Source organism: Humulus lupulus, chromosome 4 (assembly GCF_963169125.1).
Source record: "Humulus lupulus chromosome 4, drHumLupu1.1, whole genome shotgun sequence".
In the NCBI taxonomy this organism is placed as follows: domain Eukaryota; kingdom Viridiplantae; phylum Streptophyta; class Magnoliopsida; order Rosales; family Cannabaceae; genus Humulus; species Humulus lupulus.
The window spans coordinates 59997466-60015190 of NC_084796.1; the positions used below are offsets into that span (position 1 = coordinate 59997466).

A 17725-nucleotide genomic window follows, 5' to 3' on the forward strand; every position below is an offset into this window, starting at 1 on the left:
TCTCGATGAGTTGTCTGAGAGTTGCTTAGTTTCGTCGAGATCGGGTACCCCTGTAAAGCTTCTGGGTCGCGAGGACGCAAGCGTGTATGTGCTCTCATCTTCTTTTTTTAGTTGGGTTTGTTTTCTCTCATTTTTTCTGCTAGGCCCGAACGACGATGGCAGGGGCTCGGGAATGGTGGTCGACGGCAGGGGCTTTGTCATGTGTCAAGCTTTAGCTTTGCTATTTGCTATGCTATATGTTATTTTTTGTATGTTAAGTTACTATCTTATTTTTGGAAGACTTATCCCCCTTTTTTTTTTTCTCTGTCTCTTTTCCTTTTGCTCAGTCTTTATAAGGCTCCATGCAATGGTTTGAAGGAAATCTTGTGTTGAAGCTATTGTCTCCTAATAAAAGGTGCAATTCATTCTATTGTTCTTTATGTTTTATTCTATTATAAATATTTTATTATGGGTGACTTGCTAATGTTGTTAAATGTGTCATCGTACAAGTTAGAATTTTTCTTATTCTTTTGCATAATACATAGGGTTAAATGATAGGCTCTATGGAGCATATTAGGCTCTATAGTTATCTGTGTTGTTTTTTAGTTTTTTCTACTGTTATTTAAATCTATTAAATAATTTGTGCCAAATTTTGCATTGGCTTGTTTTGCTTGCTGAAACTAGTTTAATATGTTTGCTATATCTTTATATGCTTGCTATCGTAATTTTTATGTTGCTGACTATTATTGTAATATGCTTGCTGTCTATATATGTATATAAGAAACTAGTTTTATGGCTCTTTTGCAGATTTAAACTTTGTTTATTGTTTTATTGCGATAAGCTTTGGAGAGATAATAGATAATGTGTGAAACTTGATGTAATGCTTGTACTCTTTTGAATCTTTTCTTGTTCTATATATTTTCTCTAGTTTTCTTTGTTTTTCTTTGGATTTATCCAATACAAATGGTGAATCCTTGTGTTGTCCTTATTGACACTTTGCAAACAATAGCTTAAAAGTTGCTTTTTCTCTTTTGGATAATTATCTATCAGCACTGGTAGATAATTTTGGGTTATGATGAATCTGCACTACATATATATAATATGGCCAAATGTGTTAAGTACTTCTGTTATGAATACTAAAAAGGATGCTATGTACTTTTGCTACCATTTTTTAAAAATTTGTTGAAAGTCGTGATTGAGATCTTAATTTTGGTCTGGTTTTTGGTTGGTTCTCAGTTTGTAAAAAATAATTTTGCCTCTAAATTAGGAATCATTGGCAACATATTAATACCTTCAAGTTCATGATAATTTTGCCTTTTTCAAGTTATGTAATGGATCTTCATCTTCATCATTGATAAGTTACTATATTTTTCTTTACTGACGAATTAATATGATGATTTTTGCTAGAATAATTAGTGAAGTGTGACGTAGATCTTTCGTCTCAGAATGGTTAAGTTGAAAGCACTGATCTCTTAACTAAAAAAAAGCTTGGCCGATTTCTTCTTGGCGAGGTATTCTGAATCTGAAAAAATATTGATTGATACTTTCTTGTTGTGAAGGTAGTAAATAGTGGGTTTATAAGCATGTAATGGCAATCATATAGTGCTAGTAATTGATTTGGTTTCTATTTATGTTAGTCAGTAAATTTAGTAGCAAATACCCTGAATCAGATACCCTGAGATGTGGATATCTTGTGAAATGAGATTGATAGTATCTAGGACGCTGAGAAGCATCTGCTCAAGCTTTTATTAACTTTTTATGTACTAAGGAAAGGATATGTAGAAAATTTTATTTATTAGATTCAGCATGCCTATTTACTTGAAATAGAAAAATTAATATGAAAAACTCAATGTAAAGTTAAAAAAGAGTTGAGGTTCAGCCAATCATTTTGTTTACAAGAGAGCATAAACATTTATTTTTGTAATGGGTTTTGTGGATTAAGTTGGGATCAGATTGTATACTAGTTTTTTGTAATGAATCCACTTATGCTTGTTTGTTTTTATTGAATAGCCGTTACCACTGGTTTTCTGAGGCCATAATTTTATAAATTCAAGGGTGAAAAGTGGAAGCTTTCCAATAAGATAACAATATATGTATATATTGTTAGACAATGTAATATTACGTGATTAGTTTTCTGTTTCTGGTTTGTTAGTTTTGTTAGCTTCAGTTGTATTCAGTTAGACTGTTACAACTTCCATCTATTTCTATGTTGTGTATTGCTACTGTTGTAAAGTTCTATATATAAATAAGATTTGCCTGAGTCTCAAAATCTTCTTTAGAGCTACTTTTTCTCCATTTACATTCTTGAATTAACTGCTATCACCCTATGCTAATTTGCTTGGTTTGCTTTGCTTTTATCTTATCCACCCATGGGCATTTTGAGTTTTTGAGTTTTTTCAACTTTTTTTTTATCGAAAAAAGGAGTATATTAAAAACACATAAACAAATTACAACTGCCAGATTTGAAACACCACCAAACTTACAACAAACTCAAAACAGAGACTAAAATACAAGCCAAATCATAAACTCCTAACCAACTCAGCAATTGATCTATTCTTAGCCAAACACTGTTGACTCAAACAACAAAAAAATCTAGCTTTCAAACTTAAACTTATCATTATAACTAAACTTATCATTGCACCAGATGCCATAAAAGGCCTCCCTCCAATAAAATAAGAAGTGTTTTTTTAGGTTCCCCATATAAACATATACATATATTAGTCTATATATATCCAGAACAATCCAGTTGGAATGAAGAATTGACTTTCTCCCTCAAAGAACCTAATGGAGTTTTGAATTTGGTAAGTTCCCAAGATTTTGAATTTGTAGCTATCCAAATCTACCACATAGTTTCAATTTCAAGATATAATTTAGTTTGGCACTCAACTCTGCTATGTTAAATCCTAAAATTGTATTTTGTTTAGCCATTCTGAAGTTGCATATTGTTCAAGTCTTTACATAACTATGTTTTAGATGGACGTCAATTGTGTACAAACTTATTTTTCTTGCGTTCATTAGTCTGAACTTGAAGTATTACAATTTTCTAATTGATAGCACAGCTCCAAAACCTTTATTTATTGTCCCTATATTCTTTTCTCACTGAATATGGGAGCTTCAGCTCTAACTTGTGAGTTTATGTAGCAAATGTTTCACCTTTTCCTTCCTCAAGCCAATTATTGGCTTTTGTAGCAAGTCTTTTGTGAGTTTATGTAGCAAATGTTTCACATAATTAAGACTAGTATGTTATATGACCAAAGTGCTTTCTCCCCTTAGGAAGTGTTTGATAAAGACCTCTTGAAGACAGATGACAAAATGGGACATGCACAACCGAAGGGCTCAACAAAGGTAGGCAGGCTCTTCTTGATATGCTAAAGAAGGCTGAGAGGGAGAGGAAAATGGAGCTTCAAGTGTTGTTGGAGCACAGAGCTGTAACAAATTTTCCTCATCGCAACCACATTCAGGTCTGTTGCTAGAAGTTCATTTCTAGAAGAACAAGTAGATCATCATTATATCTAATATTGTAACTGTTGTCTAATATTATATATATGTATAATATTTTGGTGAAAGTGTTTATATTTTTGCATTGATAGACATTAGGGTGTGATCATTCAAAGATTTGAAGTTGTTGAGCCCCAAAAATTTGGGAGAGAGAAATTTAGCTGTGGATTCTGGGTAATACCAAATTAACAAGTTAACTCAAGCCTGTAAAACTACATATTAGAACATTTTTAGGAAGTACCAGATGTAAAATAAAATAAAAATGCTAAATGCCTAGATTGATGAAGTAATTTCCCCTCAAAAAAGAAAAAAAGAAAAAAGGCCTTTGTAAGTTGTAACCCACGTGGGGTAGGTTTAGTTGGCAAGTCCACAGTGTTCTGTGGTTCCATTTCTTATGGGGCTACTTAAAATTTGCTGTACCTTTTTGTCTCCCAAAGATTGTGGGATTCAGCAAGAAGATCTAATAATGAGGAGAAATTATTTTTTGATAGTTTGTGGCCCCCTTAAAAAACATGCTTGAGTTCATCTCAGTTACAATCAGTTAATAAAACTGACACCCTTAAATTGTGTTACTGTTATATATCATTTATTTTGCTGATATGATAATTGTGTGGTTGAGCTATGCTTAAATCTTGAATTCAATATTTACTTCGAGGTGTTGTTAAAACTTTTCCAGTGTTGCTAATGATTTAATTCTTTACTTTTATTTTCTCAGTCATTACTAAGAGGTTGGTTCTTGCGTAATGGAAGTATGGTTGAGAATGAGAGGCCCTCTTCTGTGGCTGAAAGTGAATTAGGCTTATTGAGGCAAAGGCATACAGTCTCCGGTCTGAGGTATTTTCTAATTCAGAGCTCAATAACTTTATTTTTATTCTTTTTTCTTGACTAAATATATAGTATAAGATATGAATGGTTTTTGCTCAAACATTTTGGATCCTTTTCTTTCAATTAGGGAAGGGTTCTCCAGACTGGATAATTCTGTTTGTGCTCAAGCAAGCAGTAGTCTTTCTGATACATCTAACGAGGATAATATTTCAAATCGAAATGGAGAACCTCAAGAAAATAACTTATATGAAGTCAGAGATGATATTTGTGAACAATCAGAACTTAATTATGAAGCGAGTGAAGATCAAGAACATGACAGCCATGGAATACTGGATGGTCGGAGTGAGTTTGGAGGCAATGCTGTTGAAGATATAGACTCACGGGAATCAAATGCTCATATTATAGAAGGATGGTAGAAACAAGTGCCAGGTAATGTGGTAAGACAGTGGCAATGGTATGGAAAAAATTTGGCCAGGTCTTCTACATTAATCTTTATAGATGTGTGATTTATTTATTTATTTTTGTGGATTCTTTTTCTTCATTTTCAGGAGAAGGGTATCTAATCTACTTCACAGTGGCTTTCGCGAGAGTCTTGACTAATTGATACAATCATATGTGGAAAGGCAAAGCCATGCCGCTGTAGACTGGGAGCTGGATGGTTCATCACCATCACCTGCGTCTGTCGAACAAGATCTCGATCAAGCAATTCCAAATCAGAGTGAGGTTCAGGAGGATGTTGTTGTTAGACCACCTCCTGTTGCTCCACCCTCGCACCCAATTCCTCCTCCTCCCCCAATGTGGGACCAGAGGCCACATCGTGATACGTGGACACAGCATGACATGCATCAACGATTTGGAATTGTATGTGTATGTCTCTTCGACACTTCTTGGATTTTGGTTCTTTTACATATGATGTTTATGTTGCTAATCTCTTTTTCCTATATAGGAGTGGGAAATCATCAATGACATGAGGATTGACATGGCTAGACTACAACAGAGGATGAATAACTTGCAAAGAATGATGGAAACTTGCATGGACATGTAACTTGAGTTGCAGCGCTCAATAAGGCAAGAAGTCTCTGCTGCCCTGAATAGGCCAGCTTGTTCACAAGGTACAGCAACAAATTTAGATCGAGTTTTGCTTATAATTAATTTGGAAATAAGATTTTTTTCCATTAAGATTAACATATAATTTGAAAGGACCATAATCATATAAATCGTTCGCAGCTGCTCCAGCAGAGTTGTGTGAGGGTGAGGGTGAGGGTGGTTTGACTGAGGATGACACCAAGTGGGATCATGTTAGAAAAGGAATGTGCTGTATATGTTCTAATACCAATATTGACTCTTTACTGTACAGGTTGGTAGAGATCTCATACTTTTTTTTTTTGATAATTATATAGCTTGTTCTAATCAAAGGCTATAATGGATTTAATTTTTAGTACCTGGAAATGATTGTCTTTGAAGATGCAGATATTTTGATGATGTCTTTTAGTTTTCTATTTATATTTTCCAGAGTTTGTCTAGATATGTTGTTTAAATTATTTTCTATTTTTTTCTTTCTTATTTTGTTTCTGGTACTAAGATGTGATTAGTTTCCTCTACTTATAAGGTTTTTCTAATGTTGTTCTGCATTTTTTTGGACCCAAGCATGTGCTTTGTAGCAATGCCGGATGTCTGTGGCATTAGATCAATTTTGGTGTCTCATGTCAACAGAAAAAAATGAATAGCCACTCAGTTGCTGGATGAAGTGAGGTAATTCTTTTATGTTTAAGATATTCACTTTGGCAAGTGATGACCAATATATGATTTTTTGTAATTTTTATTTGTACGAGTGCCAAATCTTTGTTTGAGAGAGAGAGAGCGATAGAGAGAGAAACTTTACTTTTTGATGTTCTTCAACTTGTGTCATTTTGATGTTCTGAAGTTTGCACTTACATTATCTTGTGTATAGTTTTCCTTGTATTGAATTTCTTCTGCTAGAGCAACCTAATGAGCAGCAGTTTCTAAATGCTATTACAGTACTTGTCTAAGAGTTTTTAGCTGTTGAAATGCAGCTATCACCCAATACCAGTTGTGTTCTCTGAGGCAAAGGGATCATGTATATGGGATCCTGAAGGCAAATGGTATCTAGACTTTCTCTCTGCTTATTCTGCAGTTAATCAGGTAGAAATGTTGGGAAATTGTGTTTTCATATATATATTTCTTACTTGATGACTGAATTTGTTTCTATCTGAGCCACTGCTGCAGCTTTTTATCTATTCATATTTCAATGTTCTTTCTTTTTTTCTTTTCAATGATTTTCCATTTTCCAACTTGCTTATTACTGTGACGATTGCTCTTTTTTCTCTATCTCAAGGAAATGCAAATTCATAGAAGATGTAAGGTAGGACATTTACTGATATTCATTAACAATTGGTATTTTGAACTCCTACACAAATACTTTTTAATGAACATGCATTATTTATTTCTCATTTTCAGTGCTACTGCCTCTTCAATGTCTGCACTAAAGCAGCCAACCGTTCGAGTTCAGGCTATCATTACTAAAGGTGTACCGAGTCAGATGCTAAGCAATTGATTATGGCTATCATTGCATTATTTTCTTATGATCGAGTTGTGGCTATCATTGCATTATTTGCTTCTGAAAATTTGAGAAACTTCATGTTGCAGAAACTATTAGTACTAAAGAATTATGTCAACATGTAATAAGAAGAATCACTATAACATATCTGTTGTGTATGTCTCACAATGTGGTTATCTAGGCTATCAAAAAGTGGTTAAAACAGCTAGTGACCATAACTGTTTTAACAAGATTCCTCAAGTTCACTTACTTTGGTTCAGCTGTAGAGTTAGTTAAGTTGATTTTTTAGTTTTGTTTTCGGGTTGGTTCTTTTGTATTTTGGTGCACGTATATAAGTGAACCTTGCATCATTATTTATGTACACAGATTTAGAGAGCACTAAGAGAAAAAGAGAGTCCAGTGAGTTGTAGAGGTTGGAGTTAAAGAGAGAGCATTATTTATGTACACTGTTGTTGATGACAGTGTTGAATGTTTTAAACTAATTTGTGGATTGTTAATACAATGTTGAATGCTCTTACTTTTTGTTATTTGAAAATCAAGTTCGTTTGATGATGCTAGTATATATTAGAAAGCTAATTTTAATTATATAAAAAAAATTAAAATATAATAGAATAAATTAGTGTTATATAAATAAAATATATAATGAGAATTTAAACATATCTAAATATAACAATAATACGAAAATTGAGTTATAATGTCTATTACAATAACACTTTTTATGCAAAGAATTATGTTATGCAAACTTCATTGTATAACACAAATAATGTGTTATACTAAAGTGTAGTATAACATAAAAAATGTGTTATACTAAAGTGTAGTATAACACAAAAAAAGTGTTATATAATCGACTATAAATAACATAATTAAACACTTATCTATATATTAAAATAACACAGAAATTGTGTTATCGTTGACAGTACAATAACACATCTGTATAAAACTGATAAAGTGTTATGTAAAGTACCCTGACCTACGATAACATAGTCAGTCTTAACACATCAGAAAGTGTTATCGTATGTTTTGATAACACATTTTCGGTGTTATTAAAAGTATTTTTTCTTGTAGTGTGCTCCCGAATCAGACGCTGGTTCCGAGTAAAAGGAGACTCCGGGCTCGGAGTTACGGGTGAATAAGGAATCGCGAGCTTTGACCTCCACCACTTACCTGGTTTCTGCGGCATCTAACAAGAAAGCAAAAGGGTGAGGGCCAAGCGAGCAGGAAATAATGAGATAAGTAGAATTCCTAAGCTCGAATGATTAAGGCTATGAGGCAAGCTTGATCCAAAGAATGAGGCCAATCTCAGAGCGTGTAGTCCACCGAAAGAAAAGAAGGTGGACATATTATTGGAAATCCCGATATATCAGGGAAAAAAGGTGGCAGTTATTCAAAAAGTGATATTTTTGGGAATCGTGCATTCTTTTAAAAAAAAAACCTGATTTTGTACCCAGTATCTTGGTATGCAAGATATGTCCTCTGAAATTTGAAAAATAAGGAAAAGAGCCATATTTGGGTCTCCTTGCGCATGAACTGGGTTTGGAGCCAATAATGTCAGAACCTAAACCTAATATTTATTAGCCGAAATGTTCTAGTGCATTATACTAATGGACCAACAAAATCCTAGTGCCCAAGGTGCAACAGAAACATAAACACACATAATATATATATATATAATGCAAAGAAGCCATGAATAGAGAGCTTACACAATGCGATTGGCGAAAGCAGAGAAATTGACGATTGTAGAAGCGGCTGAAAGTACGATCTCACGGAATCAAAGAGTCCAAGGTTACTTTGTCTACTCGGCTTGGAGAACATGCAAGAAATGGGCAAGGAGATTTCAGGTTTTTCTTTCTTCCTATTTTCACTCTAAAATGAACGTGAAAGTAAAAGAAGAAGACGACTGGAGTCCAATTTATAAACTCGTGGGAATGCAAAAGGCTGGATTAATCTGGGCCATTGGCCATATTTTGTATCAGATCCAACGATCAGGGACAAATGATTCGATGGAACCATAAAGGATGGCAGGCGGATAGACGTGGGCAGGTTTCCAAGGTACTCAAGTACTTTGAGTGGTTAATACCCAGCTGACGTGTGTCCACACTCGAGTATGCTTGATGGTACAATTCCCAATGGAAGTAGTTCAAAAGTTTCCTTCTCATAGGATTCGAACTAATACTTTTGAGGGGGCAAACTGTTACACCCAGATTTCGAGATAAGAAATTATGACCTCGAAGGCTGGACTCGTCGAGTGTGAGCTCGAGATATATAAAAATGCATGTTCATGGTATAGCTGTAAAACCCTCGAAGCAAGGTGGCAACCTTGAAGACATGTAGCCTCGAGATTCTTTTTGAGCTCGAAAGAGCATAGCATCGGGATACATCCGTTATCGAGTGTCTTCAGATCGAGTAGCCCGAGCTTAAAGAGTGCAAGCTCGAAATGTGACAGCCTCGACGGTATTTATATGCCCCGAGCAGGTCTTGGAGTAAGATGGCCAGTTCGTAACCTATCCGTACCTTGACTGATACGATGCTGATTGTTGATCTCGAAGATTTGATGAATCATCTGATGTAACACGTTATGTACATTTAAAGATATTTATTATTGTAACATCCCGACATTAAAGGGATATTAACAAGTCTGTTATCTGTTTTCCTGGTCTTCCGGGGACGTTTCCTTGTATATAGGAGTTACAGCATTTAATATCATTATTTCAATTAATAAGCAGGAGTATCTTCCTGATTTATGTGGGAATGAACTCTGAAAACTCTGTATAAATAGAGAGGACATGAACACTTGTAAGGGGACGAATCTTTGGCTATCTAGAGAGAAAACTCCAAGTTCTAATAAAATAGACTTGTGGACTAGGCAGATTTAACTACTGAACCACGTAAAACTCTTGTTGTTCCACCATACTATTCATTTGCACTATAGTTCTTATTGTTTAATTGCTCGACATTTTAAGTTGACGAAAAACAGCGTCAACAATATATATATATATACTAGATACAAGCAACATGCAATGCACGTTTGGTTAGTTTTATTTATATAATTTATTAATTATATTTATTAAATTTATATCATTGTCATATAAATATTTCAAATAAATAAACAATATTATATATAAAAAAATAGCATAAACTTATTAAATGAAAAATTAAATTAAAACATTGTTTACTATTTTAAAAAATATATATATATATTATGATAATCTTTTTAAACATAAATTACATTTTAATAAAAATTAAGATTATGTATTATATATTATTATTATAATAATATTTTATAATATTTAAATTTATATTAATATAATTAATAAAAAATAGGATTATATATTATTATCATAATAATATTTTATAACATTTAAATTTATATTAATATAGTTATTAAATATCTAGTCTTGTATTATATATTATTATAATAATGATATTTTATAACATTTGAATTTGAATTTATATTAATATAATTATTATATAGGTAGTCTTATATTAAATATTATTATAATAATGATATTTTATAATATTTAAATTTATATTAATATAATTGATAATTATCTATTTTTAAGTTAGTTTTAAAGGTATATTCTGTTAAATATTTAGAATATTCCATTAAAGCTAACATAACAAACCGTTAAAACTAAGAATTTTCATTATCTACACGCTTATTATATAGAAGATATATATATATATATATGCTAGATACAAGTAATGTGAAATGCAAGTTTCTGTAGTTTTATTTATAGAATTCGTTAATTATTTTTATTAAATTTATATTAATGTCATATAAATTTCAAATAAATATCTCGTTTTAATTAAATATTTTTTTTAAGTTAGAGTGACAACAAGAGATTATATATTATATGTTTAATGTAATATTAAATATTATACGTGAATTTAAAATTTAAGTTTCTTGCTAGTATTTTTTTTAAAAAACAATTTGTTGCTAATTGACAGTAGATTATATTATATGTTTAATATGATATTATTCTAATAAGTGAGTTTAAGTTTAATTAAATTTTATTTAAGTTATAAAACGTATGATTTTATTATTTTTTAAATAATTATAATTGTAAAATATCTAAAAAAATATCATATTTTAATTTATTTAATTATTTATTATTTTTAAATAATTATCATTGTCAAATATCTCTTAAAAATAATATATTTTAATTTGTGTAATTATTTATTATATTTAAATAATTATCATTGTAAAACATCTTAAAAATATCTTATTTTAATTTTTTAATTAATTATTTTATTTTATTTAAATTTAAGTTATGTTTACAAACTACCGTTAAATATAAAAATATTCCGTTAATGTTAATATTAAAAAAATAAAAAACGTTAAAATCAAGAATGTTCGTTGTCACATTTGATTCCCGCGCGTACACAAATAAACATGTGGCCAATAATGATTATTGATGTGGATTATTTTCTTTTAAAGAAAATATATTGTAATTTCTTACAATATAAACAACAATTTTTTTTTTCGAAATTGAAGCGATAATATTAAGAATGACCGTTACTATAATCTAATAATGAATTTTGCATTGGCCATAGTTATAAATTAAAAATAATGAAAATTAGTAGCTAGGGTTAAGAGACGAGTAGTGCATGGAAAAATAAAAAATAAAAAAAAGATAGTGTTAAGGCTTAAACATAAGGTTGACCTCAATCTTTTTTGTTAATTCTTATACTCATGAAAAAGAAAAACCCTACCCCACCATGTGTGACTTTTGTAATGTATGAAATTTCAAAGAGGGTAGCAAGTATTCGTGGGGACCGAGTTTTGCGGCTATTAACTCATTTCCTTATTTTGTTTTTTTTCTCCCTCACATACAAAAATTTATATATCTATTAACTCAAGCGTTGAAGTTGAATTCTTCTCTTCTTACTTTCAATATTTTAATTAATCACCAAAAAAATATATATTATATATAATAAGTTCCCACATTGTGTTTCTCTCTCTCTTTTTTTTTTTTTTTTTTTTTTAAGTGCAAGTGGAGTAATGTTAGACTGTTATTAATTAATATTTATATATATTGTTTTCTCTCTGTAAGGTGGTTGGTTGATTTATTATCCATTGATTGGGAAGGCTGTGAGTTTTTTCGTTGTGTTGAAATGGGATTGGTCAAAGAGTGTATGCTGTGTCTATATAAGAAGGAAGAAAGAGAGATGTAAGCTCAGACAAGGAAGAGAGAAAAGATTTTCAAAAATGGAACCTCTTATTTCAGGAAAATCAGCTGCTCATGGAGCTTTTGTCGTCAAAGAAGAGATCAAGAGAGTTGAATCTGATGGCGATCATGATGATCTTCAGTATCATTCTTCCAAGGTAATATCCTCTTTCTCTTTTTCTCCATGGTGATTTATTTTAGATCTTCTTCTAGCTAGGAAGTATAGCTAGCTAGCTATTTGTCAATATCCTTCCTTGATCTTTAATTTTCATGCATATATAATATATATATATATATTAATAAATGATCGAGCAATAAAAATCAACACAATTAAGTTACAAAGTGTGATATATATCTGTAATTCATCATCATCGATCATTATATATATAATAATTAGTTATTAATTAATACAACGAAAAAGAGAGAGTATATACTTGTGTATCTAGATTTTATTATGCTCTAGCTAGGCGCTATCCTTATATTCTTGACATATATGGATAAAAACCTGAACAAAATTCATCTTGTCTTGATGATCAAGTGAGGATCTTGTGTGTATTAATTATTGATTCTTTCTAATAACTCAGCTACCAAAAATATATTACCGCTATATATATATCAACATATGTATATATAAAATTACAAAGATCTAATTTCTTCTCTTATATGATCATGAGATCTTCAAGAATATATACAAATATATATTATAATAATATAACGAGAGCAATTGATTATTTTTTATTGTCACTTTCAATACGATATACAGATAGGAAATGAAAGAGCAGTATGGGGAGAGAATGATGACACAAAACGATCTTCACCTAAACAAGATCTTAGTTGTGAGAAGCAACAACAGGTTAAATCTCTCTCAAATCCTACAGTTTGACTGAGAAAATGAATTTAAGAAAAAATATTTATATAATATGTGTGTGTTTCTACATATAGCATATTGTCTATATATGCATGGAAAGCTAGTTAATTATTATGAAACTCGGTAAATATTTACAAACATAATAAATATTTACCAACCATCATGTTCAAGAGTAATTGTTATATTGAATTAATAAAGCTTATAATTAACCTTTATTTATTTAACATAAAACTAGAAAATTAACAAAAGTAAATCTGCTTAATTATACGGAAGTGTAGGTATACACATACAATTTGATGACCCAGTTGAAACTTACGCGCTTCATTAATTGATAGAACACCAATAATTCAAAAGCCTAGCTAAACTAGAACACTAATTGCAATTTTTGGTGTAGTGCTCTGAAAAGATCATATACTAATCTGATAATATATAATTCTAGAATACATGCGTATTACATCAATCAATTGTTTGAACTTATAATATATTACATTATACAATTAGCAGTTAATTAGGCTGTACCAAATTAATTAGCTGTCCTTTCAAAAAAGAAATTGCTAGAATTAATTGACTATCATCATAATTAAATATAGTTTTAGATCATATACAGAAGAAGGGGAAATTTAACATAGATCCTAATTAATTTCTTTCACATGGCCGCAATTATAAAGATAGACTATAAACTATATATATATATATATTTATATGATCATGATAATGATAACAAGATTCTTTTTCTGTTAGATACTTTTTAATATTATTGCTTCTGACTACTTTCTTATTAATTTTCCTATAATAAGAATTTGTTTTTAATTTACAGAATGTATTCCGATTGATATATATAATTTGAAAAGCCTAGCTAAACTAGATCGTTCATTATCTACAGCTTTAAATTTCTTGCATATAATTAATAATGCGTTTTAATTATTAATTAGAATGACTATATATATATGTGTGTGTGTGTTAACGTATGTATATCATAATGGTCAAATAGATACCGCGGACGACAACAGATCACGTAGAAAGGTCCTCGACCTCGATTGAACCAGACTCAATGGCTGCTTCTGCTTCAATAATACCAAATAAGGAACAGGTTAAATTCATCTTTTCTTTTTTCCTTATTTATATATAGTAGTTTATTGTCTTTTAATAGACAGCTTAATTGTAAAATTTAATTTTTATTTTTTAAAACAAATAAAAACAAGCACAAATAATATTAAAGAAAATTCTTTCTCCTTATTTATATATGTTATTTGTAAAAATTACAGTATATGTAAACTTTTTATTTTTTGTAAGTTCATAACAAAATTATATGTAAGGGAGGGTGCACTTTTATCAATTTATAATTAAAATGATATCAATTCAAATAGTGATGATTTTAACATTTTTATTTTATAAGTATAAATTTGTATATAATATATATACATGTAGTATGCAAACCTAATATATATATATATATATATAAATAGGATGATCAGCTTGAATCTACCAGAGTTGAATTGGGAGAAGTTAGAGAAGAAAATCAAAGGCTGAAAATATATTTGAGTCAAATAATGAAGGACTACCAAACTCTTCAAATGCAATTCAACAAGCTTGATCATTTTCAACAAGAAGCAGCTAAGAGATCTACTCATAATAATGAGAATAATTACCAAGAAATCGAAGAAAGTGATCTTATCTCCCTTAGTCTTGGAAGTTTCTGTAATCCCAAAAGTAATAACTACATCAAGGAGGAGAAAAATAAAAATATTTCCGAAGTTGGTGACCATGACCATGAAGAAGGCCTTTCTCTGGGATTGGAGTACAATAAATATCATGATCAAGGATCAAAGTCAGTTGGTACAGAAACTGATCAAGGAGAACCCGTGGTGTCGAACCCTAGCGCCGGAAGCAGCTTTGAGGAGTCACTGAACAAGGAAGAAGCCGGCGAAACATGGCCACCCAGCAAGGTTTTGAAAACGGCGATGAAGAGAAGCGTTGAAGATGAGGTTTCACAGCAAAATCCTGTTAAGAAAGCTAGGGTTTGCGTAAGAATTCGATGTGATACCCCTACGGTTAGTATATTTATTACGTTAGCTTTTCCTTTGTTTCAATCTAGTATTATACGTACATGGCTAGCTACTCAATTAATTAAGTCATTTAATGTGTCTAAATATGTGTATATATATATATATATGTGCAGATGAACGATGGATGTCAATGGAGGAAGTATGGTCAAAAGATTGCGAAAGGCAACCCTTGCCCTAGAGCATACTATCGTTGCACAGTTGCGCCTTCATGTCCAGTACGAAAACAGGTATAATATTTAATTCTTTTTTAATTTATTTACAAATTACATATATGTTAGGATAATAAGTGCTCATCATTTGATATTTTACGTAGTCCTAACTAAGTACTAGGGATAGTCTTCTCCGATACTCTCATAAAATAATGACCAAATCTCACAAAATAATTCTCTCTTATTCCTCTTTAATTAAAATACATTTATATAAGTATATATATAGATAAGCAAATTTCATATGAACTAGTACATAATTTTACTATATAAAAAATGACATATATATTTCATGTAAACTATATGAAAGTTCTTACGTCAAAATAGCCAACTACTTTTCCAAATATCTCTCAAAACCATTTAAAATTTTCATCTCCTTCTAACGTACGGGATGTCAAATGACAATTTTTGTCCAACTAAATCAAGGAGTCATAAGATTTTCTGTTCTTTTTTCATTTCCATCATCTATGATATATTCTACTATATATATATAATGGTGTGAATATGTAATCAGTATTTGGATGAAATTTTAGGTACAAAGATGTGCGGATGACATGTCCATCTTAATCACCACCTACGAAGGAACTCACAACCACCCACTTCCGGTCTCCGCCACAGCAATGGCTTCCACCACTTCTGCCGCAGCCTCAATGCTGCTCGCCGGCTCAACAAGCTCCTCAAACCCGGGCGCCAGCGGTGGCCAACACCCTTCGGCGACCACTACAGCCGCCGAGCTCCACCGGTTCAGTACTTTGGACAGCTCAAAATGGAACAACAAACAAACTACTTTCTACTTACCCAACTCCTCTACAACCTCCTACTCCTCTTACTCATCTTCTCACCCAACTATCACTCTTGACCTCACTTCCTCCAATTCCTCTCCTCTTCTCAATAAATTTTCAACTACAACAACACCATCACCAAACTATCCTCATCACCACCATTCTGTGTACCCTTCATCATCAAGTCTCAGCTTTGGTACACCTTCTAATAATAATATCAATTCGTCGGATCAATATTCCAACTCTTCCAATTTGTCATGGATTAACAACAATGGCTTCCTTAGTTATGGGACTTCTCAAGTACCTTACAACACGAGGAACCAATTAGTTGGAACCCTAGCTCCTGGAAAACTCAACCTTAGTAATAGTCATAGTAGTACTACTAGTGCTACTCATGTTCAAAACTACATGCAGAAAAATAGCCCAGCTACTACTACTACTTCAACGGATCATAGTAGTACTATTGCTGCTGCAACCAAGGCCATCACGGCGGACCCCGCTTTCCAATCGGCTTTGGCTGCCGCGCTTACTTCGATTATCAGCGGTGCCGGCGGCGGTGGCGGAGATAACAATAACAATAACATTGATTTGGCTCAGAAATTCACGTGGGGTAGTGGCACTTCTAGTACTGATCAACATCAACAACAACAACAACTACAAAGTAGTACTAGTGTACCGAAAGGACTTAATGCTGGAAACTCGATGTTCTTATCACCAAATTCGCTGTCGTTTTCGGCATCTAAGAGTACTACTACTGCTTCTGCATCTCCGCATAGTGATCATCACACCAGAGAGCAGACCAGTTAATTCATTAGAATTACGTTTTTGTTAAGTTACATAATTGTTAATTATTTGTTATATATATTTTGCTGAGTCTTATTTTTTATATATTGGTTTCTTTTTCCATTTTGTCTGTATATTAAGAAATTTGTTCATTCGACAGCTAGAAAAGAATAACTAGCTATAGAGGAAACATATTATTTAACTAGTATGACTTTTCCAATTTTCCATTTTTGTATGTATGTAAGTATAATGTATGCATGTTTTTTTTTTAAAATATACATACATCGTATTAATTTTATTCAGGAAGCACATGTTACATGTATGTATATATAGAAATATTATTTTGTCGGTACCACTAGCTAGTGTGGAATTGAGGAATAATATATTGTACTCAAATGCTATGTGAATACACGCCAGAGATTTAGGCCGTAGCAGCTCTTTTATGACTGTTTAATTATTTACTAATGTATCATATTTGACTTGGTTTCGCGTAGCTCCATGGATTTCAAGAGGGCAGAAAGTTCTCCGTTCTTCATGGTGGAAAAAGAGAACAATGAAAGCACCAATTGATACAAGAAAATGCACACTTGGAGTCTGTGCCAAACTCCTAAGCCTCAAATTCGGCAATTCCATTCAACATCCCCAGAAAATACAATTCAGTTTCCATTTTATATGATTCCCAAAATAGCTCCAAAATAACAAACTCAAAGAAATGCACTCTTGGCTCATACGCCACTGCCTCACGGAATACACAGCTTAACAAACTTCTGCGTACACAAATTCCCTAAGCCAGCTGGGCTTCACACGTTTTCTCATCCCACACCCCAGATTCGCTTCACTTGCTCTGTTCTCAGCGTCAACGGCTATGGGAGCTTCCTGATATGTTTCATGCCCTCTGTCCAGCTGTTGTTCTTTGACAAGGTTTTGGGCTTGATCCATAACTGATTCTTGGGCTTCCTTTGTTGCCGTTTG

General features: G+C 32.0%; 1 protein-coding gene, 1 long non-coding RNA gene and 1 pseudogene across 3 annotated transcripts; all 3 read left to right on the forward strand.

Annotated features, from left to right (window-relative positions):
* Positions 1–3374: 3374 nt before the first annotated feature.
* LOC133832221 (uncharacterized) lies at positions 3375–5494 on the forward strand (annotated as a pseudogene).
* A 57-nt stretch (positions 5495–5551) lies between these two features.
* Positions 5552–7025, forward strand: LOC133828986 (uncharacterized). Its single transcript, XR_009891432.1, has 3 exons — positions 5552–6054; positions 6357–6465; positions 6781–7025. It is a non-coding gene; the product is annotated as an uncharacterized LOC133828986 (long non-coding RNA).
* A 4880-nt stretch (positions 7026–11905) lies between these two features.
* Positions 11906–16973, forward strand: LOC133830484 (WRKY transcription factor 72A-like). Of its 2 annotated transcripts, XM_062260469.1 has the most exons (6): positions 11906–12206; positions 12812–12901; positions 13908–14006; positions 14383–14967; positions 15096–15209; positions 15722–16973. In XM_062260469.1, exons 1-6 carry the CDS (start codon positions 12090–12092, stop codon positions 16775–16777), a joined length of 2061 nt encoding a protein of 686 aa, XP_062116453.1. In that variant the 5' UTR covers positions 11906–12089; the 3' UTR covers positions 16778–16973. The 2 variants fall into 2 exon arrangements, with proteins under 2 accessions (XP_062116453.1, XP_062116454.1); XM_062260470.1 differs by lacking the exon at positions 12812–12901.
* The last annotated feature ends 752 nt before the right edge of the window (positions 16974–17725 follow it).

Coding starts and splice junctions, on each gene's coding strand:
- LOC133830484 (XM_062260469.1), top strand. CDS start 12,090: ATGGAACCTCTTATTTCAGGAAAATCAGCTGCTCATGGAGCTTTTGTC. Junction 12,207..12,811: donor TTCAGTATCATTCTTCCAAG/GTAATATCCTCT, acceptor TACGATATACAG/ATAGGAAATGAAAGAGCAGT. Junction 12,902..13,907: donor GTTGTGAGAAGCAACAACAG/GTTAAATCTCTC, acceptor ATGGTCAAATAG/ATACCGCGGACGACAACAGA.